Raw genomic sequence first — 24952 nt, forward strand, 5'->3', positions numbered from 1 at the left:
TGAGCTTGTGAGTTCTTTATTTTGGATATTAGCTCCTTATCTAATGTATGGTTTAAAATTCTGACTCCCATTCTACAGGTTTGCCTTTTCATTTTGTTGATTTTTCTTCAGATGTGAAGCAGTTTTTAGTTTTGATAGAGTCCAGCTTAAATTGATTTTTTTTCCTTTTGTTGCTTATGCTTTTGGTGGTGTCTCCAAAAAGTCACTGTCAAGACCAATTTCAGGGAACTTTTTCTTTTGTTTTCTTCTACGAATTTTAAGGTATCAGGTCTTATGTTTAAGTCTTTAATCTTTTTTGATGACATTTTTGTGAGCGGTGTAAGATAAGGCTCCAGCTTCATTTTTCTGTATGTGGTTATCCAGTTTCCAAGCACTATTTGTTGAAGAGACAACCCTTTTTCCATTCAGTGTTTGTGGTGGATAGATATATATTGCACACTTACAAGACCTGAGTTCTTTTTCAGGTTCTGGGGATACAATTGTAGTAAAACATAAATGTGCTTCTTTTATTCATGAGAGTTGTAGTCAAGGAAGGGAGACTGACCGTGAGCAGCCAGAGTCCATAAATACACCATAACAAAAACATTGTGCTGTGAAGGCAACCTGTAGTGGGGAGATGAAAGAGTAAGAGGAAATACAAGTGATTAAATGGGGGCAGGCATTCACAGGCTATTGCAGTGGATGGGATTTTAGCTGCTATCTTTTCCAACACCCCCATGTTGCAGACCAGGTAGACTAAGATCCAGGAAAGTGACGGGATCACCTGGCATATCGGTACAAAGTCAGGGGTAGGTCGGGCTGTTTGATTGTGATGTAAACGAAATCCTGTAGGTCAGCTAGACCATGGTAGGAAAGGTGAGTACATTTTTTAACAGTTGACTGTCCAGGGCTGGAACTGTGAGTGCGTCAACGGGACTACTTGGCTGAACACTCTTCTCTGCCTGTTGGGATAGTTAATGAGCAGTTACTCTGAAGTTGCATTGGAGAGGGGGAATTAACCAGTGATCTGTCCAGGCACATCATGTCAAGAAGAAGGTAAAATGGTAAGTCCAGGGCAAAAAAAATGAGATGAATCAGGGTGCTCAAATCTCAGGGTATGGAAGCAAAGGGGAGGCCAGTAAAGTGAGGATGAGAAGGATGAGAAGAGATACGAAGGCGGCTCATCACGTCAAAAGAACAACAAAAGCAGCAACCACACAACTAGGTTCCAGCAGTTGCTAGTGTTTGTACAATGATATATAACAGAAGTCAGTGTTGTTTCATTACCGCTGCTTGCCATTCCTCCTCCCCACCTGTACCCCACACAAAAGGAAAGATACTGGATTGGCTTTGCACTCACTTTTCCAATTCTGAGAGCACAATAGTACTTTACAAAATTATATAGATCCTAATTAGGCTGAAACATTACATACCTACAACATTTATATGACAAAACATTTAACAGATACTTCATTATGACATTTTAGATATTTTGTATTTTCTGAGCACCCAGCCATTATCATACTACAGAAGCATAAAAAAATGTCTTCCTAAGGAACTATGATGGATCGGAGGCTGAACATCACAACAACGGAAGAATGAATTAAAACTCGGAGGTCTTAGGTTGTAATTTAAATTCATACAAAGCAGGCCTTTTGAACCTGTTGCTTAATTCAGGGCATACTTATTAGCTTTCTTGGTTAAAAAAGAAATACAAACTTCATTTTATAAATGGCTCGGCAGACTTCCACGCATTTTAATAGCTAGAATTGTATTTCCTGCCCTTAAAGTGTGCATTGTCTTTTAACGACTAGGCTCTGTGTGCTGCTGTCGTGAAACCAGATGTTCTGGAAACAATGGCTTTGCTGTTCAGTGGGGCAGATGTCATGTGTACAACTGGAGATCCCGTGCATAGCACCCCCTACCTGCTGGCCAAGAAGGCTGGACAGAGTCTGCAGATGGAATTTCTCTACCATAACAAATTCTCCGGTCAGTCCATGTCCCTACGTTAGTCTGGTCTCTTCTGATATATATCCCTGAAAGGACTGAAGCACAAATCTGCTTATTTCTCAAATAAGATAAACCATCAGAATGAAGACAAGTGTGATTATTAAAAAGATAGAAGATGCTGAAGACCATGTTTTCTTTCATTTCAAGGAAAATTTTAGGAAATCTTTTATATTTCTTTAATCTTATAAATTAAAGATTAAAATAGTTAATCCCACCCAATCACTTTCATCAGAATTTTATTCTGATTTTCATATGTGACTAATAAACAGAACAATTGCTTATGTGCAAATTCAATGCAATGTGAATAAATATCTGTATATTCTGTGGTGAATTTGAAGTAACTTTTCTTCTAGCTGAAAACTCTCCAACATATTCATAAACAAAAGGAAAGTATTTACATTTTAGATTTCAAATGTATTATTTCTGTAATTTTTCCAGATTTCCCTCAACATGACATTCACTCTGAAGGTGGATTAAGTCAAGAGTCCTCCCAGTCCACGTTCCTCTGTGATTTTTTGTATCAGGCGCCTTCTGCTGCTTCTAAGCTCTCTTCAGAGAAAAAACTGCTCGAAGGTATCCTTTCAGCTTCTTTTCAACTTTGTTATCTGATAAAACTTTATTTCATTATCAAAACTATTATGTTTAAATTTTGATTTTTTTCCCTTAAGATGTTAGATTTGATCTTACAATAGAGAAATTTTTTTTTTTTTTGAGGATTTATAAATCCTTCAAGGCACAGATATGCTATTTCTTGCGCTGCAGCAGGGGTGTACCACTGGGTCGGAATGCTATGTGAATTCTCAACAGAATTCACTGATGTCTTTTTATGGCCAACCAACTCTGTTTCAGTATTTAAGGGTTATTCCAAAGAAATGTGTAGCTCAGCCCCTTCCCTTAGGGAAAAACACCCTAACTGGGGAGATAATAGAGATAAATGTCAACACATAGGCAGAAAGGACACGTTTTCAGTATATATTCTGTTGGCATTGTATGGGATACGAAGTAGTTCATTCTGATTTTTAGTGTGCATGTGTGTGAGTAGAATACAGCTTAAGAGTGGTTTGAAAAAAATGATGAGAATTAATTTAACAACCTATTCTCGGTTTGGAGAGTTATCTGAGCAGTCACAGTAGGCATTTCTCCATCTCTGCATCCAGCTCCTAGTGTCAAACGTATACTAAGCATTAGGAATTACAAAAATGAGTAAGACACAGGTCTCATGGTCAATACATGTGAACTAATTTGGGAAATACAGGCAGAAAAATATGAGATCTGTCTCACTGGAACAAAGACAATTTTAAGAGAGATTAAGTTGTATAGGCCAATTGGTGGTGGGCGCTTAGAGGCTTAGGAGCCTGTATTAATTCCCTAGGTGGCATAATCCAGATGTACTACTCTATCAAAGGAACAATAGGATGAAAAACTGACTTTGGAGTGTTAATCCTGATCTTTGTGCATTTAAAGTGATTATTTCAGTATAAATGCTTTGTGTCCAAAGAAGTGCTATCCCTAAGTAGAATTATATTGGGATTAGCCCTACTTTATTAGATTTTCCAGAAAACAGTAGCTATCCTTTAGTGAGCAGGTACTATGTGTAAAGCATTGCTTTAGGTACTTTACGTACATTAGTTGTAATCCTCATAATTAAAAATGGAGGAGCTCAGGAGGAAGCAGAATTTTACATCTGATTTGTGTTGTAATTGTTATTGTAACACTTTGGCCTTGGTCAAAGTGTTGTGGCTGGATTTGAATTTAGATGTTTTTGGTTCTTTCAACAATTGGTTAGTAAATGTCTTCCTGCATTCAAACTAATAAAAATGACAAATTTTATAGAGATTTTTTTTGAAATCTATTGCTCTTCAGTATTTAACCCTTAGGTAGTCAGAAGTTGGTCAGAAATGGGGAGGGGAGTACCTGAATAATCTGTGAATTGGCTATAGTAATTATTAGAATAATTGAATACTAAGCAGTTAATGCACTATAAATAAGTTTATAAGTTTTCTAAAGTATTTTTTTTCTGAATAGTAGGAGATCTTAGACCTACCCTTCAAATCACTTATAAAAAGATGAAATAGGGAATTTAAAATATGACATTTTCTTTCTAAAACTAAAGTGTATTAAACACTTTTGCAGCTAAAAATAGGCTTTCATTTATTTTTTGGCAAAAATAAAAAAATACTTTGTGCTTATAATATTTATAGACTTAACACTTTGTTTTAATATTTCCTTGAAATAGATTGCTTTTCTTAATCACTTGAGGAATAAATTTATGTTTTAAACTTGTAACTAAGTCATTCTTTACTTTTATTTTTTATAAATTAACTATGGATTTTTGTTGTTGTTGTTGTTAAACTTTATTTCCCAAATTAGAAACTGGTGCATGCTTTGTAATTTAATTGGGGATGTTTTCTCATTTGGGAACATCCTGTTTTAAGTAATATGAAATTAAGCTTTTGCACTTTAGCTATGTAGCACAACAGACGATTTCATTGGAAAATAATCTCCTGGTAATGTCTTCCATCCAGTTTGTCAGCAAGTTCTATCATTTCAAACTCAAAATAGACCTTGAATCAGTTGGCTGTTCTCCATCTGCACTAAAAGAATCTTAGCCCAGCCACCATCATGTCCTGCCTGGCCTGCAAACCACCTCCCCACAACTTGTCTCCCAGTAACTGCCCTAGCTTCATTCCAAACCATTCTCCAAAAGCAGATTTAGTGATCTTTAAAAATATAAATCAGATCTTGTATTTTCATTGTTTGAGTATCTTCAGCAGTTTCCCATGACAGATTATATCCCTGTTCCTTGGTGTGACCTAAGAGACCCTCCTGTCCCTTTCCCTCTTCATCTCACATTAGTCCTCCCTGCACTCATAGGCCTGGCCCCAATGTTTTCCTCTCCATTTCTGCAACATGCCCTTCGGGACTTGGACACTTGCTGTTCATTTTGCCAGGAGAGCACTTCCCCTAGTCTGGCTTTTTCCTCATTTTTCAGGCATCAGATTAGTACCACTGTAGTGTACGATCACTGGCAGCTCTTTCCTTTCATGGGGTTCTTCTTATTTCTGTCACAGTACTTACTGCATGAAGGTGATCCCTCCTTTATTGGTCTGTCTCTCTCTCTCTGGTGAAAGCTCAATGAGACATTAACATTTGCTGGCTTATTTAAGACTATCAAATCTTTAGTACCTAAAACACAATAGTAGTTATGTGTAAATATTTGTTGAGTAAGTGACCATTTCTCTTATCAAGTTATTACCAGTGTAAAAGTGTAAGAAACTTGTTAATATTTTGTTTTTGACTTGCGCCTAGAAAGAGTTGTGGGTCAACAGACACGTGAAAAGATGCTTAACATCACTAATCATTAGGGAAGTGCAAATCAAAACCTTCTTATACCTGTCAGTATGGCAAGGATCTAAAAGACAAGAAATAGATGTTGGAAAGATGAGAAGAACCATCATGTGCTGTTGGTAAGAATGTGCATTGGTGTAGCCACTGTGGACACAGTATGGAGGTTCCTCAGGAAATTAAAAATAGGAATACCATATGATCTGGTAATTCAACACTGGGTATTTACCCAAAGAAAGTAAACACACTAATTCAAAATGGTGTATGCAGCATTTTTTCTGGTAGCTGAGTTATGGAAGCAACCCAAATGTCTGTCCATAGAAGGATAGATGAAGCAGACATGGTGTAGATATACAATGGAATATTACTCAGCTATAGAAAAGAATGCTATCTTGCCATTTGAGACAGTATCATGGACCTAGAGGGCATTACGCTAAGTGCAGTAAGCCAAATTCTGTATGAATTCACTTATATATGGAATCTAAAAACTAAAACAAATGGACAAATAAACAATACCAGAAACAAAATCATAAATAGAACAAACCAGGGGTTGCTAAAGGAGAGGGGGTTTGGGGAGAATGGAAAATAGGTGAAGGGGATTAAGAGGCACAGGCTTCCAATTGTGAAATAATTAAGTCATGGAGATGAAAGCTGCAACATAGGGAAGATAGTGAGATTGTAATAATGTTGTGTAGTGTCAAGTAGTGGCCAGTGACAGCTATGCTTGTCATGGTGAGTGCTGCACAGTGTATAGAAATATCGAATCACTGTTGTATACCTGAAAGGCATGTTGTACAACTACAAACAATATAACATTGTATGTCAGCTAGACTCCAATTAAAAAAATCACGTAATTGCTGACACAAAACGTTTTGTCCAAAAAGTGTCTGAGTTAAAATGAAGAAAAAGTTGAACTACCAAGAAACAAAGTTCTGTTTTTTTGTTGTTGTTGTTGTTGTTGTTTTTGTTGTTGTTGTTTCTCTCTCAAGAGGCTGTAGGGGTGTTACTCCTATGGAGCACCAGCCTTATGGAAACAAATGAATTATTTGGAAAGATTGAGAGATGAAAGTGTGGCTGTCGCCTTTGCCCCTGACTGGCAAGCACCCGGACCACACCACTCTGTCAGTGCTTGTCAGGACAACCAGAGAGCAAAATGATTAAACAGGAAGAAAAAAGTCAGCAGAAAATGCATGCAGGTCTTCAGAGAGTTACATGAGGCTTCAGATTGTCAGTTCAGGTTTTCAGGATTTGAAGTTCTTCTAGCCTCAGGTTATGAAGACTGATCTGTATTTTTCTTTTTATTTTTTTTTCTTATCAATTTAGTGTTCATGAAAAGAAAGATTGATAGCTCGTGTTAAACCTAAGTATAGAGCTGAATAATAGCATCCTGGTTTTGTTTTCTGTTTTCTCCTCTCAACCGTATTTTTTTCCCCTTGGTGTCTTACTGTGATTTGTTGACACAGTGTTTGATTTTTAAAAAGAAAGTGGTTGATGTGGTTTGCTAGAAACTCTGTATCGTTTGTTTATATTTAATTTCATAAATTAGCATTGAGGAATTTTGAAGATCTTTTGTTCTATCATTGCCTAGCTTATATAGCCTAAACATGTTCAAGGCTAAACCACATTTATTTTATTTTTTTTAAAGATTCTATTTATTATTTATTTGACAGAGAGAGAGAGATCACAAGTAGGCAGGGAGGCAGGCAGAGGGAAGCAGGCTCCCCGCGGAGCAGAGAGCCTGATGCGGGGCTCGATCCCAGGACCCTGGGATCATGACCTGAGCTGAAGGCAGAGGCTTTAACCCACTGAGCAACCCAGGTGCCCCTAAACCACATTTATTTTAAATGAAAAGAATTCCTAGTGAAAAGAATTCATTTTCAGTGAATGCTGAATGCCATCAGTTTAGGAAATCCTTCATCAGGAAACAGCTTCATGGTTTCAAAAAATAATAGTTGGCCTTCCCTGTCTTGGATTTACAGTGCACATGTGTGTTAGAAGCTATGACCTCCACTCTCTAATATGTTTTAAAAATGGACATATAAGCTCCAAATGCGTAACAGGCACAGAGAGGCAGTATTGTTCAGTGGTCAAGGGGCTTGGTTCTCAGAGCTTGGCTGCCTGCGTTCTACTCTCCACTCTGATGCTAGTACTTGTGTGCTCTTGGAGCAATCGGGTAACCATTCTGTGCCTGTGGACGGGCTACAAGGGAGGGGTGTATGATGGAACTGACCTAGTAGGGTTTTTCTGAGGATTCAGTGAGTTAACGTACGTACGATGTGGAGACGAAGTATGATGACCGAAGGGCTGAGCATCAGGAGAAGCCACAGCAGAGGGTCCGTCTATATATGCAGCTGTTTCTGATCCCCCCCGGTGGCAGCTGACCCCCGGTCCCAACAGAAGTATCCGTGTCCCTTCATCATGGTACTTCAGTAGCTCGCCTCTGCAGTCCTTTCTTGTGTTGGAGCAAATCCCAGTAATGTTTTTCTTCTCCGATCTAAATACCAAGATTGGATAGAAAGAGTGAACGACCCCTCCAGCCGCTCCCACCAGCAGACACAGCAGCCCTTGTCAAACAAACAGCTTGTGTCCTGAGGGTTACCCTTTCTGTGGTCCCGGTTTTACTTCTGGTATTGGTGAACGGTGAGACTTCCTCTGTAGGAGAGCGTGTGTTCTCAAAGTCAGACTTAGGAGCGCCTACGTGCATTGAGCTAAGCAGACTGGCACAGTCCGGCAGGAGCTCTTCATTGCTTCCCAAATGAGCGAGCGCCAGATTTCCTACCACAGCTTTGTTACTATAAATCCTCAAAGGAAATACCTGCGACTGCTTTGTCTGACCTCTTGCCCATTTCCAGTTACCAAAAAAAAAAAAAAAAAAAAGAAGAAAAAATCAAGGGTTATAGTGATGATAATGCCATAGTACTAAATCCCCTCAAGCTTCTGTTTCTAACCGAAGATGAGTTTGTACTCACCTTTTTAAAGGAGCTATCATTTGTTTTCCATTAGAATTTACATAAAAATTAGATTCTAGCATTTCCATTTATTTTATGCATCGTGCATTTGGCACTTTTTGTTTAAGACCTTCCAATGACTCCCACGTGTCTGCCGAGAAAGGCATGAACTCCTGAACATTTGTCACATAAGACTCCCGGGGCCTGGCCTCTGCAGTGGGTCTGTGGTCTTCTTTCCTATTTGCTAACTTCATGTGTAATCTGGTTCTCTGGCCAAATCGGTTTTTGGCAGTTTCCCCTTTCCTTGACTTTTCTCACAGTGTTTTTTCCCCAGGATTATGGAGTAGTTATAGCTCAAAATGTATTTTTCGCTACTTTAATGTCTTTTCATTAAACAACTATTTTCATTAAACAACTATTTTCAAAAGCTGTGCTTCTCTGTGATACAGTTATCATTCTAGTCTGAGGATGGCTTCCTTCCATGAATGCTTCTAACCCCGAAAGGCCCCCCCGCCACCACTAGGGTTATTACTGCAGACATAGCTCTTCCTGGACTGGACTGCACACTGCTTGAAGACAGGGGGTGGGATTCCTAGCTGTGCCAGTAATTATTTATATACTCAATAAATGTGCATTTTTTTGCTTTATTCTTTATGAGGATTATCCTCTTCATCTGAGTACATTATTTTGAAGTAGTTTTATAATTCCAGTTAGTTAATACTTTGCCTTTTCCTTGTCTTATATCTCAAAATCTACAATGAATATTCATTTAAAAATTACGGCATTTCATGATTTCCATAGAACTGCGCAGAGTACGTACTATGACTCAGGATTTGGCGGTCCTAGATGTTCAGGACTGACACAATCCGGCAGAAGCTTTTCATTGCTTCCCAAATGAGTGAGTGCCAGATTTCCTATCACAGGAATTTAATGTTCTTCCATTAAATTCCACTCTACCTTCCATTAGGCATTGGTCGGGTCTCTGTGAGCTTTCTTTCCCAGTACCCACAAGGAATTCTTTGTGCTGTTTTCCTCTGCCATTTCTGATTCAGCTTTTCATTTGGCAGTTACTCAGAATACAATGAACTTAAGCTCTCAGGATTTTGCCCTTTTAAGTGTTTCTCCTCTTGATGGTTCTTGAGGCTAAACACCTCATCTTGTTTTCTTTCCAGAATTCAATAGGAGTAAAACAAGCCTGAACAGACCTGTTTCCGAAACAACTGCTTTCTTCCCAGCCCCGCAGCCTTCCATTAAATTCCACTCTACAGATAGGCTTTATATCTTTTTTTAGAAACGACCCAAACTTTTATCTTCAAAATTAAAAGGGAAATTAGAAGGCCTTTAGGAAGTAGTTTCTGACTTCTGTTAAGTCTCCATTCAGTTGTAGCAGTTAATAACTTTTCCTCCCTTTGTATCCATTTCCATTGTCAATAACAATCGTCTTTAGCTTAAATTCCATTTATTACAATGTTATTTCTATGTGTATGCTCCATTGTTGATACTCATGGCTACATTGACTCAGATGTTCTGTTAACCTGTATGTATTACTGTACTTCCAAACTGATATTCTCAGAATTGATGCATTAGCGGAATTTGGCTTATTATGTACCTTTAAAGTAATGCTCCATGGTTAACACTGTTGTGATCAGTTCTTATTTTTATTTGACCCTTTCAGTTATTCTTGTTCATCAACCCCAAACAAATCATTTCCGGTTTTGGCTTATCAACCCTCTTCCACCTTTAGTTGGATCTCAGTTGTGATTTCAGAAGCATTCTTGCTACCCTCCAAAACTGTTTATTTCTTTTTACCCATTAAAAAATAGCTTGGCCAGTCTCTTCTATTTTCTCTACTTTTGTTTTCATACCTTTGAGATTGCTGAGAATTGCCAATTAGGGAACCATGCCTTTTGAGTTGGCCAAAAATTCATGTTTTTTTTTTTTTTTTTTTTTTAACTAATCTGGAAGCAACACACTAATTGGTGATCTTTATAAGCATTTTTCCCCTAATTTTTATTTTACCAAGGCAGTACATGCACAAGCATAATACAGCTTTAATGGAAAACATATTTGTTCCTTTTTTTTTTTAATTTTTAGACATTATTCTTTGTTTTGATAAATTCTTTTTATCTAGTCTTTTTCCTGAAAGTAATATTACTTCTTATATTACTTCTATAATCTTACAGCTCCATCATCTTATACTGTCTTTTTCTCCCTCATGTTTTACTTTTGGGAGACTTTCTTTTCTAAGCTTTCTCTCTCTCTCTCTCTCTTTAATTTTTAAATTTTTAAAATTCATGATTCCATTTTAAGTTACCAAAATATATTCTTTGTGTTCTTAAATTTCCTTTTTAGAACATGTTTTCTTGTTTTATGTCTACAGTATCTTCCCTTGACAGTCTGATATTACTTATAGTTTAAAAAAATTGATTATTTTGGTTTTGGTCTCTGTCTTTTATGTTGGAAACTTTCTTTTAAATGTTTGGGATCAGTTGTCAGAAGATTCTATCTCTTGCTAAGAGTGTTGGGATTTGGAGCTTAGTTATCACTGGCTTCCTTTTGTAGGTAAACTAGGAGTCTGTAGAATGTCCTGTAACCACTTTGTTTCTAGAATGGCACCTTACCTCTGTCTCCACATAGTGCCTAGACAGCCACAGATAATCCATAAGCTAATACATGTGGCTGTGTTTTAATAAAACTTTATTTATAAAAACAGGTGATGATATAGATTTGGCCTGCAGGCCACAGTATAAGTCCCCTTACAATGTGAATTTAAATTCCCTAACCAGGGCATTAAGGACACGGCAGGTTAAGGCCCCTTTCTTCTTTTGCATACCTACCCAACATCGACCACAGTCTGTCTTTTTACACTACATATATTCCTCTGAATAGTGCAGACATCAGTCCTTACTGTTTCAGAGTTGTTTCACAGCAATCTCCTTATGGATCTGTCTGCTTTTCTGGTCATCCATATCATCGTTATTTTTGTCTTGTACATTCCTTGTTACTAGAGTGTACATTTTTTAAGAGCGGAGAAAGGGACTTTATATCCCACACAGCAATAGCATACTCTTTACACAAAATAGCAAATTAATAAATTTGAATCCTGTTGTTATTTAAATTGTGTATTATTTAAAAATTAGAATTATGATGTAACTCAGTTTGTGATTTGTTTTAAATTTCTAGAGACAAATAAAAAGTGGTGTGTTTTGGAAGGAGGCTTCTTGAGTTACTATGAAAATGATAAGTCTACCGCACCTAATGGCACCATTAACATCAATGAAGTTATCTGCCTGGCTGTACACAAAGAAGACTTCTATTTAAATACTGGGTAGGTCTACTGTTAAACAGGTAGGAGGTGAACAATAGTTTCTGATATTTTTCATACCTAATAAGAGTTTTGTTGATAATTCTTCATTTACTTACTGTAGAAGGGTTTAATAGTTTCTTGAAGCCTAATCATTTTGCAGCTTCTGGAAGTTCCTTAGGGAATTTGCTAAAAAGTAGGAAAATTAAAATATTATACTGGGTACTCTGAAAGGCTAATGTATTTACATCTAATCTTAAATTTATAGCATTCCGTTCTAGAACATGTAGTCCTAAAGTTTTTATAATTTACTGATTTGAATGGTGGACTAGTAGCAGAATTTATGCATTCATTTAATACATTATCATTCAAAGGAAAATATTCAGTAATGACTTATTTGCATTAAAATAAAAAAATATATTTAATATGTTGAAATGCTACATTATTAAAGCATTATTAAATTAAAATTTAGCATATTGAAATGCTAAATTAAAGTAAATACCTAAAGATTTACTTTAGCATTTTAATGGTCTCAAAAAAGTTGCAGTTAAAAGAGTGAGCATTATTTATTTGATATATTTGACTTGAAGAATGGTTTATTAATTTTTTGTGAGGACTTTTAAAAGCAAACTCTAAGATACTTGGCGTGAAAGTTACATTTTATAATGTAATTAATAAAAAATTTTAAATATTAAAATCTGCATAAGTCAGTTTCATAGAAACATCATAATTTAATATAAATTTCATGAGACTAGAAAGAGATTTTCAAAACTTTGTCATTTACATAATATTACATTTAACATAGTATCATTAGTATACCCTGACCAGTATATCCTAGATGAAGTGACTATTGTTTCCTAGTAAATCAACAAAACTGATTATTAGTTGAATTTGTTTTTGTTTCAATCTTAATAATGCTTTTATTCCAAATGAAGTATAAACTTAATGTGGCTTACTGTGAAATATTAAAATAAAATGCATTCTAATATTTGGTTGCTCAATTAGTAAATAAAATATAAGTTAAAATAATATTAGTTTATGTAATCATTCATGCTGATTAAAATAAAACATTCTTGATAGAATGTTCCTGATACAAGTAGGCATGCAAGAGAAACAATCCACAATGAAAGAAGGTTATGAAGTATCTATTGCAGCCATACTCTGAGTCTCCTTAAATAGCACTTTAAAGAGTTTGGACTCATTGATGTAGGCAGTGAGAGGTTTTTGAGATTTTATTTAGATTTGTATTTGAGGAAGAAAGCTGGCTGAAGTGGTGAGAGAGAGATGGGAGGATGAGAGACCACAATTACTGAGAGTTTACCTAGAGGAGGAGATCAAAAGTGAGTTGACAGAATGTTATGATTGAACTAATGAGATCAACTCTCTTGACGGGATGAAGAGCTGCTGTTAAGAAGAAATTAAACCCCAAGTTTTTGAGCTTGTTGATGAAATAGATGGTGATGCCTCTGAATTAAAGGAAACATGAGGCAAATACAAGCAGTGTGGGGTAAAAAAGAGGAAGAAAGATGATTTGGATATGGAGTATTTTGAGATTTTTTTAGGTAACAACAGCAACGTACTTAACATATTCCGGGAAATAGTTGGAGATCTGGTTGAGGGTCCCAGGGGAGAATTTAGGACCTGGGATGTTGCTCTAAATCTAAAATAAGGAAATAAAATTTTGGGATAAGATGATATAATGGGAGGAATATCTGTGAAGTAAGACAGGAAGAGGGCTGATTAGAGAATGGTTTGGACAGTGTTTGCTTTAAAAAGGGTGTCAAGATGGCCTGGTCTAGGAGGGAAGAGGAGACCAAAGGGATTGTCGCATTAGTCAACTAATGAGTGTCCGGGGCATGAACACAGTCATGCATTAGAGTGATTCAGTCATCAGAAGGATATTCCTTTTGTCTGATACAGTGTATTCCATTTAGTCAAATGAATTAAAATATTAATTGCTGGAAAAATATGATAGATTTCAAAGCATTATCGGGTTTTCAAAGGGAATTTAATAAAAAACTTGACTTTTGTGTTATTTGTTTCCCTAAGAGCCAAACATAAACAGTGTTATCTTTTTATTCATGTGTGCTGCAGGCCCATCTTTACCTTTGAGATCTATTTACCCTCAGAACGTGCATTTTTATTTGGAGCTGAAACATCTCAAGCTCAAAGAAAATGGACAGAGGCAATAGCCAAGGTAATGAAATATTACATGTTTACCCTAAGTCCAGAGAATACTCTTAACTTGGGTTCTGTGGTTGAGCTTCAGAGATCCATAGAAATTTTACACAAGATTCTGGGAAAAATGTCCATACTTCATTAAGTTTTCAAAGGTTATAGTCAAAAGAGATTATGAGTTTCCTTCTTATAGCCTTAAGCAGAGAAAAAAAAACAATGTAGGACCCTGGAGGAATCATTCTTTGAATTCAGGCCCTGTTATGATGATTAAGATCTTTTCACTATTGTGAAGTCATTTCTATGTATGTCTCTTCATAGGTAGATATGTTATTCATTGTATACATAAAGGGGAAAGGAGCAGATTCAGTAAAAGATATAAATGGAGACAAACATTGAAGGTTAACATTTTGAAAAATGCCACAAATCAGCATAGAAGATGTCTTCCCATTTCAATTCTATATATATCAAAAAAAGTGGTTTGAGATGCTGCCATTTGAAAATACATTATAGCTGTGCAGTTTTAAGATTGATAGCAAGTTTAAATAATTGTTTTGAAATTTGGGTTACTTCTAAATATTTTAGGTAGAAAAACTTGTTTACATGTTTTTCTGCTTTCCCTCAAGTCCGTGGGTAGGGAAGGGGATTTTCTATTTGCACTGTATTTATTACTTTTCTGTATTTGTTTTAACAGCATTTTGTTCCCTTTGTTGCTGAAAACTTAACAGAAGCCGACTATGATTTGATTGGTCAACTCTACTACAAAGACTGCCATGCCCTGGATCAGTGGAGAAAAGGCTGGTTTTCTATGGAAAAGTCTAGTTTGCGCTTTTGTCTTCAAATGCAAGAAGTTCAGGAAGATAGAATGCACTTAAGAAGACTGCAGGAGCTCAGTAAGATTTTTGTTCCTCTTTCATCTTAAATTTCTTTATTGCATATGATAACAGTAGCTTTTACATAAAATTATGACACCTGACTTCCCAACATGACTAAGTATTATTAATAATTGTGTCTTAATGGGTATTTAGTGTCATGTTTTAAATCATGGATTCATGCTTTTCTCCTCTCTCTCCAGCAATCAGCACAGTGGTTCAAAATGGGGAAAAAATGGATGTCTTGCTCTTGGTAGAAAAAGGGAGGTAAGTGCATTTTTGCTTTTTACTATTTAGTGCAATAAATCTAGGGAGTAGGGTGTTTTGGTTATCGTGCTTGAGAAAGAACCCTTATTTTATAGCCTGTTGGAAGTTTGTACACACACACACACACACTCTTCAGTAGAAAGAATACACCAATAAAGCTTGCAGATTTTTATGTTTGTTACAAAAAAGTCAGTGTGATCAATTGTACTTTTCTGTAGACTTTGAGACATTCACATTTAAGTATTTGGAAGCAGTTTGGCAGTTGTAAATATGTTTTCAGTGTTGGTATGCATGTGAGTCCTGCAAAAATAAACCTTGATTTCTTGAATTTATTCATTTTTTCAACAAATATTAAGCACCTAACTCTGTATCAGATACTATTATAGGTACTGGGGATTCAGTGCTGAATAAAATGGACATGGTTTATGCCCTCAGGAAGTATATGCACTCCTGGTAGAAATAGAATATAAGCAGACAAAAAAAAAGTAATGCCATAGTATCATGTCCATCAACTTTAAATGCTTGAAGAAAAATAAGGTGAAGAGAGAGAGCATGATGGAGCAGTATTCTGTTGTAGATAGGGTGGTAAGAGAGGGCCTTTGATTAGAGATGTGCACAAGGTGAAGAAGCAAACCATGGAGTGGTCTGAACAGAGTGTTCCAGGTGCAAGGTCAGATAAGGTCAGAGATGTTCTGAAGACTCTGACAGTGGGCTGTGCTTAGCATGTTCACGGTCGGCAAACAAGCTGCTGTTGGCTGGGAGATTCGAAGGAGTTCGAGGGTGGAAAGAAATTATTTCAGAGATTTCTCAGGGCCTAATCCTTTATGACCTTGACCTTTGTCAAGGTCCTATTAGGACCTTGACAAATCATAATATGTCAAGATTTGAATTTTATTCTAAGTGTGATGGAAAGCTGCTCATTTTGAAAGCCAGGAAGTGGAATGGTCTGACTTTGGTGTTTAAAGTGCTTCTGTGATTCTAGATGAGTAAGCTCTTGGGGTACAAGAGTGACAGTGAGTGTCCACTTAGGATGCTGCTACAGAGGCCCGGCAAGAGATGGTGTTGTAATAAAATAGTGTTGAGTGGTTAGAGCTGTTGTGAAGGCAGAGGAGGCCAGAGGGTTTATTGTTGGATCAGATGAGCATAAGAGTTATGGTTACCCCAAGATTTTGGCCCGAGCAAGTACGTGAATGATAATGCTGTTTTTTCCAGATAACAAATATAAGAGAGTAGAATTAGGATATTAGTAAGTTTAGGGTAGTAGGTTGAGAATTTGGTATGGGAAATGGTAACCTTGAGACGTCTATTTGACAGCAAAGTGGGCTTAGTTAGTGGCCATGTGGATATACAAGTCTGGAATTAAGTGGAGAGGTTGCAACTGGAAATAGAGGTTTGAGAGTCATCAGTACATTGATGTTATTTATCCAATGGTCTGGATGGATTCATGTAGACAAAGAGTATGGACCGAAAATAGACTCGAAGATGAGCTCTAGGGACTCCAGTAATTAGAGATCAAGCGGAGGGGGATGATCCAGAAGAAGAGCCAAGGAAGCAGCCGCTGAGTTGAATCACAACATTTAGATAGAGTCTCTTGACAAACTTTTAAAAAAATTTTTATCATTTGCTTTATCATTTAAAATTCCTTAATTACAGTGATGTAGTATGTTTAGCTCTATGAGAGTACAAAATAATTTGCAAAACCATCTATAATATAAAAATAAAGCTGAATTAGCTTTCCCTTTGGTTATTTGCTTTGCTGGTGACATGAATAATGACTTTCAACAGTTGTCTGAACCTGTCTTCTCTTCAGTTTCGTGGGATGACATCAACAGCTTTAGACAGCAAGCATATTGCTGTTTAGATATTTACGTCAGGGGGTGTTTTTAAATTTACAGGCATAATTAGTATTCAGTGTTTTTACTCGTTCATTTCTGGGATTATAATGGTTCATGATACCTGAGATTCTCATTTTTGGTACCAGGTGATGGTTTCATCGTACTTTCAGAGTACTGTTCGTTATGTGTTCACAAGTAACAATGAGGTAGTATTATGTTTAGATAGTATTATATCATTAAAGTACTAGCAGAATGTAGTTTTTACAGTCATCTATTCATATTTATGGAATGCCTGTTGCCTCCTACAATAATGGTGGGAAAAATGTTGGCAGCAATACAGAATTGGAGTCTGAACTCCCAGAGCTTACGTTTTTAAACAAAAAACCAACAGCAACTTGTTAGTTGAATTTATTGCCTTTATCGTTTATATTATCAGGTTACTATAGCTGAAGTGTTTTTTGTTTTGTTTTGTTTTTATCATTTTCAGGCTAAGAAGGATTTGACCAATGATACTTAGGTTTTAATTAAAATGTTACAAACATGGATTAAAATGTAGCAAACAGGAATTAGGATTATTGTAATCAGTTTGATGAATTTTTATTTAATGCTTATTGCATGCAGTGTACTCTCTCATGAATGCAAAATAGGGAAGCCAGAAGACCAAACGTTTTGTTATTTTGTAACATCTTGACCTTTCCACTGGACTGCAGGAATCAGTAGGTGAACTCAGTTACACTCTAAGTTCATGGAATAGTTGAGAACTAATGGAATTACAAAATAATGGTCAGAGCTACTTAATCGTCTTTTTGACAATTCCAAAATTTTTATCTACATGTGTTATTAACAAGTTATGTTGCAAGCCTTTTTACTAAAGTGAGGAACAAGGAATGTGTCAGAAGTACAGGGACAAATATATAACCAAGTTATTTTCCTTAAATCTCTTTGAACAGCTGCCATACAAAATGTACCATTTGAAAACAACTATATTTATCGCATGCTTATATCCTGCTTTCCCTTGTTTTTGCTATTTTCTTCAAGTCAATGATATTCTGACAATAACAAAAATATAATGATGAGCATCTGTATCAAACCCACTGTATCAGGCACTGTTTCAAGCACTTTAATAGCCTTCCGGTGCCTATGTGGGGTTGAGGAGGGTAATCTCTTACCCTTTAAGGTAAAGCTTCCAGTTATTCCAGCAAAAATGGTTTTATTGGGGAACAGAGAATTGTAGTTAGGGACAAGCACACTTCAATGAAAGAAGCATAGGCAAGTCTGGAGAACAAAAGAAAAGGAGTAGTCTTTGGGAACTTGTGGGGTGAAGGGGTGGGGGTAAGGAGGTGGGTTTATAAATAAAGTCTTGCAAAGTAAAACTGGCAGTTTATACCGGCCTTTCATTGGCTGAGTTGTGATGATTTCTCATTGGCTGGGCAGTTGGGGATGAGGAGAAAACCTTTCTTCCTCCTGCCTGAGTGGTAAAGAAGTGTTCCAAGCAGTATGGGCTTGCAAGATTCCCTTCCTCTTGGTTCTGCAGATAACTAGTGGTTATGCATGAGAGCTCCCCCTTCTGGCCTTCTGACTTCGTTCTAAACTAGATTTTCTTTTATTAATTTTCACAAATCCATTTTGAAATCACGGTGAGGTCAGTTTGTAACTTAACAACCTAAAGATTCTTTTCCTTTTAAAACAAGAATTAGGGGGCACCTGGGTGGCTCAGTCAGTTAAGCATCTGCCTTCGGCTCAGGTCGTGACTCCAGGGTCCTGGGATTGAGTCCTGTGTTGGGCTCTCTGCTCATTGTGGAGCCTGCTTCTCCCTCTTCCTCTGCCTGCTGCTCCCTCTTCCTTTGCCTGCTGCTTCCCCTGCTTGTGCACTCTCTGTCCCTCTTTCTCACTCTCTGTCAAACAAAATCTTAAAATAAAGCAAGAATTAAGCTTAATTTACTGACACCAAATCATTCTCAAGAATTAAGTCAACAAATGTACCAGGATCCTGAGTAAATAATATTAAGTTACCAGAATTTAAAATTTCCGCATTTTGTGAGAAACTTTTATTAGAAAAAATCATTTTGTTAGAAAATATTTTGTTAGAAAAAAAAAATATATATATCTCCATATAATTCTTACCTAATAAAAAGAAAGCAGAAAGAAGGGAGGTCAGAAGTGTGATAGTTAAGAATGAGCCTGGGAAAGGGAAGCAAGGGCAAAAATGAACTATTGGGACTTCACCAAGATCAAAAGCTTTTGTACAGCAAAGGAAACAGTTAATAAAACCAAAAGACAACTGACAGAATGGGAGAAGATATTTGCAAACGACATTTCAGATAAAGGGCTAGTATCTAAAATCTATAAAGAACTTATCAAGCTAAACACCCGCAAAGAACAAATAATCCAATCAAGAAATGGGCAGAGGACATGAACAGACATTTCTGCAAAGAAGACATCCAGATGGCCAACAGACGTGTGAAAAAATGCTCCACATCACTCGACATCAGGGAAATACAAATCAAAACCACAATGAGATACCACCTCACACCCCTCAGAACGGCTAAAATCAGCAAGTCAGGAAATGACAGATGCTAGTGAGGATGCAGAGAAAGAGGAGCCCTCCTACACTGTTGGTGGGAATGCAAGCTGGTGCAACCACTCTGGAAAACAATATGGAGGTTCCTCAAGAAGTTGAAAATAGAGCTACTCTATGACCCAGCAATTGCACTACTGGGTATTTACCCTAAAGATACAAATGTAGTGATCCGAAGGGGCACTTGCACCCGAATGTTTATAGCAGCAATGTCCACAATAGCCAAACTATGGAAAGAACCTAGATGTCCATCAACAGACGAATGGATAAAGAAGAAGTGGTATATATACACAATGGAATACTATGCAGCCATCAAAAGAAATGAAACCTTGCCATTTGCAACAATGTGGATGGAACTAGAGGGTATTATGCTTAGCAAAATAAGTCAATCGGAGAAAGACAAATACCATATGAACTCCCTGATATGAAGAAGTGGAGATGCAAAAGGTGGGGGGATTGGGGAGTAGGAAAAGAATAGATGAAACAAGATGGGATCGGAAGGGAGACAAACCATAAGAGACTCTTAATGTCACAAAACAAACTGAGGGAGGTCTGGGGGGAGGCGGTAGGGAGAGGATGATGGGGTTATGGACATTGGGGAGAGTATGTGCTATGGTGAGTGCTGTGAAGTGTGTAAACCTGGCAATTCACAGGCTGTACCCCTGGGGCTAATAATTCATTATATGTTTATAAAAAAATTTAAAAATTAAAAAAAAAAAGAATGAGCCTGGGAGATTGTAAGTGCACTAGATTATAAACCCTGACACAATGAAGAGAGTGCAGATGTACCAGCAATGGCATCTTGTGTGGGGCAAAGTAGGCTCTCATATTTATATATCTGTGTATTTATATACACATATACACACATGTACTTATATGCACATATACATATATAAACATGTGTATATATGCATGTGTGTGTATTTATATATGTACATGTTATGTGAATAAATTACCTTTGAATAGGGAATACTGGGAAAAGAGCAGGTTTGAAAGGGAGCTTGGGAAATAAAGAGTTTGATTTTAGATGTGTTGAACATGAGTTGCTTATAAACATCTAAGAACAAAGTGCTAGGAGGAAGTTATATTTATGGATCTAGTGTTCCTGTAAAGGTTAATGGGGTGGAGTTACAGATTCTGGAGTTACCGTTATATAGAAGGAAGAACAGGAAGTCACTTAGGAGGAGTCTATAGAGTGAGAAGGGGGGAATTCGTGTGTTGGAGCCTGGATGAATACACATCATTTCAGAGGCCGAGTAATTGTTAGGGTGAAGTAGCTGCCTTGGGTTTATTAGCTAGTTTATCCAGAAAGTGAGACGAGAAACCAAGAGAGAAGGGCGTCCCAAAACCCAGGGCGAGAGAGTGTTATAAGAAGGCAGGAACGGTCAGAGCTGTTAGGTGCTGGGTGACAAGGGCACGTACTTTATTGGATAATTGATGCGGAGTCCATCTGGTGACTTTGAAGTGAGCAAAAGTGATAAAGCGGACGCTGGGTTAGATGAAAAGCCTGGGGATTGAATAACTTGAAACAGCTGCTGAGGAGCTTGGCGAGGATGTCTGCGGGTTAATAGGATTCTCGAGGTAGAAGGGACTTGTCCCAGGAAGGGTATGTGTGTGTGCAGTTTGTTTTAGATGGTTTGAGCTTGTGCAAGTTTAAATTATCATGGAAGGAGGCACAAAAAGGGAGATAGTGAAGGTATAAGAGAGAGGACAAGAAGAAAGCAAGGCATCTTGATTGTAACAGGCGGAAAAGAGGAATTGATGGACAGTTTTGGATGTTGGAAACTTTCTGGATCTCGTGGGTGGAATGTTACCCATCTGACGGTTTGTGAACTAGAAGGATGACTCCCAAGCTTTTTTGGCCTGAGTGACTTTACAAATGGTTGTATCGTTTACCGAGATAGGAAATGCGTGCTCCTCTCCTGGTACTTAAACAGGCCAGTTAATTATAGATGTGATTGCTTAAGAGCTGTTTTCATACCATGTCAAAAGAAGAAAATTTCATTGAATTTCCCTCTTTTTCATCTCTTTTTTGATCTCTTAGTCCCTTGGGAAATTATGACTGTAAGCTAAAGTAGATTGTTAGACTTGTCAATGACAGATAAAATTGTGGCTTTAGGAAATAAAACAACTTCCAATTATTCATGTTGATGGCATATAGAGATACTGTGAATAATTGAAAGAGAGGGAAACCAACCAGCTCTGAGTTTAACCTTTGTTTTTTTTTTTCTTTTTTTGCTAGTAATATCTTGAACCAGAATTGCAAATCATAAATAAATTTAATAAATTAATTTCACATCTTTTCCCTGTCTTTGTCTACCTTTGATTAAGGTGCTAAAATATATGAATATTTCTTAAAGCCAAGGAAGACAAAGAACTCCCTGAACTGGAAAAGTTCATAAATTGATAATCATCCACTGAACATAGTCACTATTTTTTTTAATTATTTTTATTTATTTATTTATTTATTTAATTTTTTTTTTAAGATTTTATTTATTCACAGACAGAGATCACAAGTAGGCAGAGAGGCAGGCAGAGAGAGAGGAAAGGAAGCAGGCTCCCTGCTGAGCAGTGAGCCAGACGTGGGGCCCGATCCCAGGACCCTGGGACCATGACCTGAGCTGAAGGCAGAGGTTTTAACCCACTGAGCCACCCAGGTATCCCATAGTCACTATTTAGATACAGATTTTAATCTTCCTGGTGATTTTCTGTAGGTGCCTAGCATGAGTGTCTTTAAACAGTAAAACATTGCAATAATATTTTGCACACGCCAAGCATTTTTCCTCTAAAAAGCTCTAAACAGAAGGTGTTCCAGATGGTGTCGCTTTAATGTGTATTCTTTGTATACTTTAAAAATTATTATTTTAGAAAATAAAGCTTTCTTGATTACACTTAAGGGTTTCTGGCATGCTATTTGGTGCTATTATTGGGACTTAGATTTTGCTTTTCTTTATGCATTAGTTAGGACTTCTTTGTGTGAAAAAAAAAATAATGTTTTTGAATATCTACTGTTAGTGAATGTTCTGGACCATGAGGTCAGAAGGCATTTTCCTGGGTAGTAGCTTATATATTCATTCACTCTACCTGGAATGTTGAAAGCATCCTTTTCTTAAAATTTGAAAACTATTTCTGCACTTTAGCCTGCACACTCTGTGTATCTTTTTCTTATGAATAAGCTGCTCTGTTCACAGCCTTCACTTTCTGTAGCTATCTGCCCATTTGTCAGAGACACCTGTTACTAAGCTTTTACTGAAAGATTGTTGGATACAATGAATACAGTATGAATAACTCAGATATGTTATCAGAAACAGAGAAGAGTGGCATTTTTGTTTGTTTTTAGTGGGAGTTTGTTTTTTAGGACTCATTGGTTGACCTATAGTAAAGCATAAAGTACTTCATGGCTCCCAAGCCTGGGATTGCAAATTCCAGACAAAAAGAAGCTAACATTGGAGAGTAAACACTTCCATCAGTACATTCCACAGTTATCGGACAGACTACTTTTCTCAGTTTGGGAGATTAGGTCCTGAGTTTAAGATTCTTATTTCATATCAATTTCATATGATGGGTTTTTTTTTCCCCCCTCTTGAATTGTATTTTGCAGCAGCTGAGATGTTAGCAATACTCCGGAGGGTGAATTATCTTAAAGTGGTTTCTAAATTGTGCATGTAATTGCAAATTAAATAGTAGCTGATCACCCATAATATCAGCTTGACTGCTTTTGTAACTTTCTGATGATTTAATTCATAGAGATCATTTAATCTGAATGTTGCCAAGACAAACAAGAGATTCTTCTCTCTCACCACCTCTTACTGGTTTTGCAAAAAGAAAGGGACTATTCAAACTTAAGTCATTTTTTTGTTAAATAGAATTATAATATAGGGAATGCATGACTATTTAACACAAAAGTAGACTTTAAAGTATATATTATTTGCTTCCAAAGTTCCTCTTACTCAGTTTAAAGCACCATCCATATACTAGAATGTAAGCTTATGAACAAGTAAATGTGATATTATCTAAAAACATACGAAAGAATGAGAAGATCGCTTCTCAATAAATGGGAGCAGAATTATATGTATGTGTGTGTGCGTATTTTTTTTAAAGAGAAGACTATTTAACTGGATCTGGAATTCTAGGTAGGATTTCAGTAGAAAAAAAATGAGGGGGTTAAGAGATTGAAGTATCCCAGGAGGTGGAAACAAGGTTCAGAGTTTCAGAGGAATAGGATGGCCAGGGAACAATGCCAGTGCCAGTTGGCCTTGACCTTGAGTTCCTGAGGAGGAAGCATGATCCAGTGACCCTGGAAAGATAGACTGACACCATATTAGTATTATCAGTTAAATGTAATTAATAATTTGCCTTGTTCTGGAAAGGATTGCAGGCTCTTTACAAGGGTCCAGAAGATGTCTTTTTTAAAAAGATATTTTAAAACTTAAAAAAAAAAAATGCTGTGAATTTGGATTTATTCTGCAGCCAGTGGAACACCATTAAAGGTTTTAAGCAGACTGAAACAGGGCTGTTTTTTCTATTCCTGTAGGTGATTGCCTAATAGTGTGCAGAGATGAGATTGTAAAATGGAGCCTTTGCCTTCCTGGGGAGTTAGATGCTTTGACACTTTTTACTGAACTTTTGGCTTCAGAGGAAACAAGATATTTAGAACATTATTTCTTTCTGCATTATTTTTGTAACACAGTCTCTGTATCTGCAGATTTTCTTCACAATTGTTTGTTTGCTTCTGGCTAAACTTCCATTCTTATGCAGCAAACTCTTATCTGAAGGTGTGGGGAAAAATACTGTATCTCTGTAAATTAAAATAAGAGGGATTTATGGGTACAATGACTAAAGAAAATGTGCCAGACCCCCATTTCTGACAATGAAGAAATAACTGGCATGGTACATGACTTCCCATTTCAAACAACTAGAAAGCCGGACGAAATGTATGTACCTGTTTTCAGACTCTGGGACAGTAGGCATTCCAGTATTGTGATTATGGAGAGAAGGGAAACAAGCGAAGTAAGATTTGAGATCACCTTGTCTCTCTACCTGTAGGCACTTTTCAGTCCATGGCCCAGAGATAGGGGAGATTGAAGCAGAATGTGGTGGTTTTGCTACATTGCAAAGGTAGAAATGGGAGTTTAGGGAATCTGTAGTAGCTACAATTTTCCAGAGAGCATATTAGAACAGAGGTAAATATGTAGAAGACAATTTTGGACATCTTCATAGACGTTTCCTTTCACATGTGGCTCAGTACTGATCTGGATGTTTGTTGGATGAGATTCCCAGAGGTCAGGCAGAAACACCTTCCATGGTATTAGGAGCTGAAGAGTTCCCAGAGCTCAGGGGCACTGGAGGGCGTTCACACCCCATCCAGCAAGGTGAGACCTCATTACACACACAGCGCATTGGCAGAGACCCCAAAAAGGTAACACCGTAGATTTAAGGCAAAACTAGCCCTAGGGTAAAGATAGATTTATTTTTACCTCATTTTTAAGCTTAAAAACAGACTTCCAAAGGACCCCAGGGCTCCACAAGTAATTTAGTTGCCAGGGGTCGAACAGGCAAATGATGCCAAAATAAACACCAGTACTCTCTAAGAGAAAACAGCAGTCCCGACACTCTGCATTCATAATGTCTGGCATATA

At 37.1% G+C, this 24952-nt stretch overlaps 1 protein-coding gene across 6 annotated transcripts in view; it reads left to right on the top strand.

Moving 5' to 3' along the window:
• ARAP2 (ArfGAP with RhoGAP domain, ankyrin repeat and PH domain 2) overlaps window positions 1–24952 on the top strand; it is a 183974-nt gene that overhangs the window by 78868 nt on the left and 80154 nt on the right. For all 6 annotated transcript variants that reach the window (XM_032853582.1, XM_032853617.1, XM_032853611.1 and 3 more), the window contains exons 14-19: window positions 1794–1968; window positions 2428–2562; window positions 11466–11610; window positions 13681–13783; window positions 14456–14654; window positions 14837–14900. In XM_032853582.1, the coding sequence (XP_032709473.1) occupies window positions 1794–1968; window positions 2428–2562; window positions 11466–11610; window positions 13681–13783; window positions 14456–14654; window positions 14837–14900 (821 nt within the window). The remainder of the gene's footprint in view (window positions 1–1793; window positions 1969–2427; window positions 2563–11465; window positions 11611–13680; window positions 13784–14455; window positions 14655–14836; window positions 14901–24952) is intronic.

This window comes from Lontra canadensis, unplaced genomic scaffold (assembly GCF_010015895.1).
Source record: "Lontra canadensis isolate GAN:19392208 unplaced genomic scaffold, GSC_riverotter_1.0 scaffold1, whole genome shotgun sequence".
Classification (NCBI taxonomy): Eukaryota; Metazoa; Chordata; class Mammalia; order Carnivora; family Mustelidae; genus Lontra; species Lontra canadensis.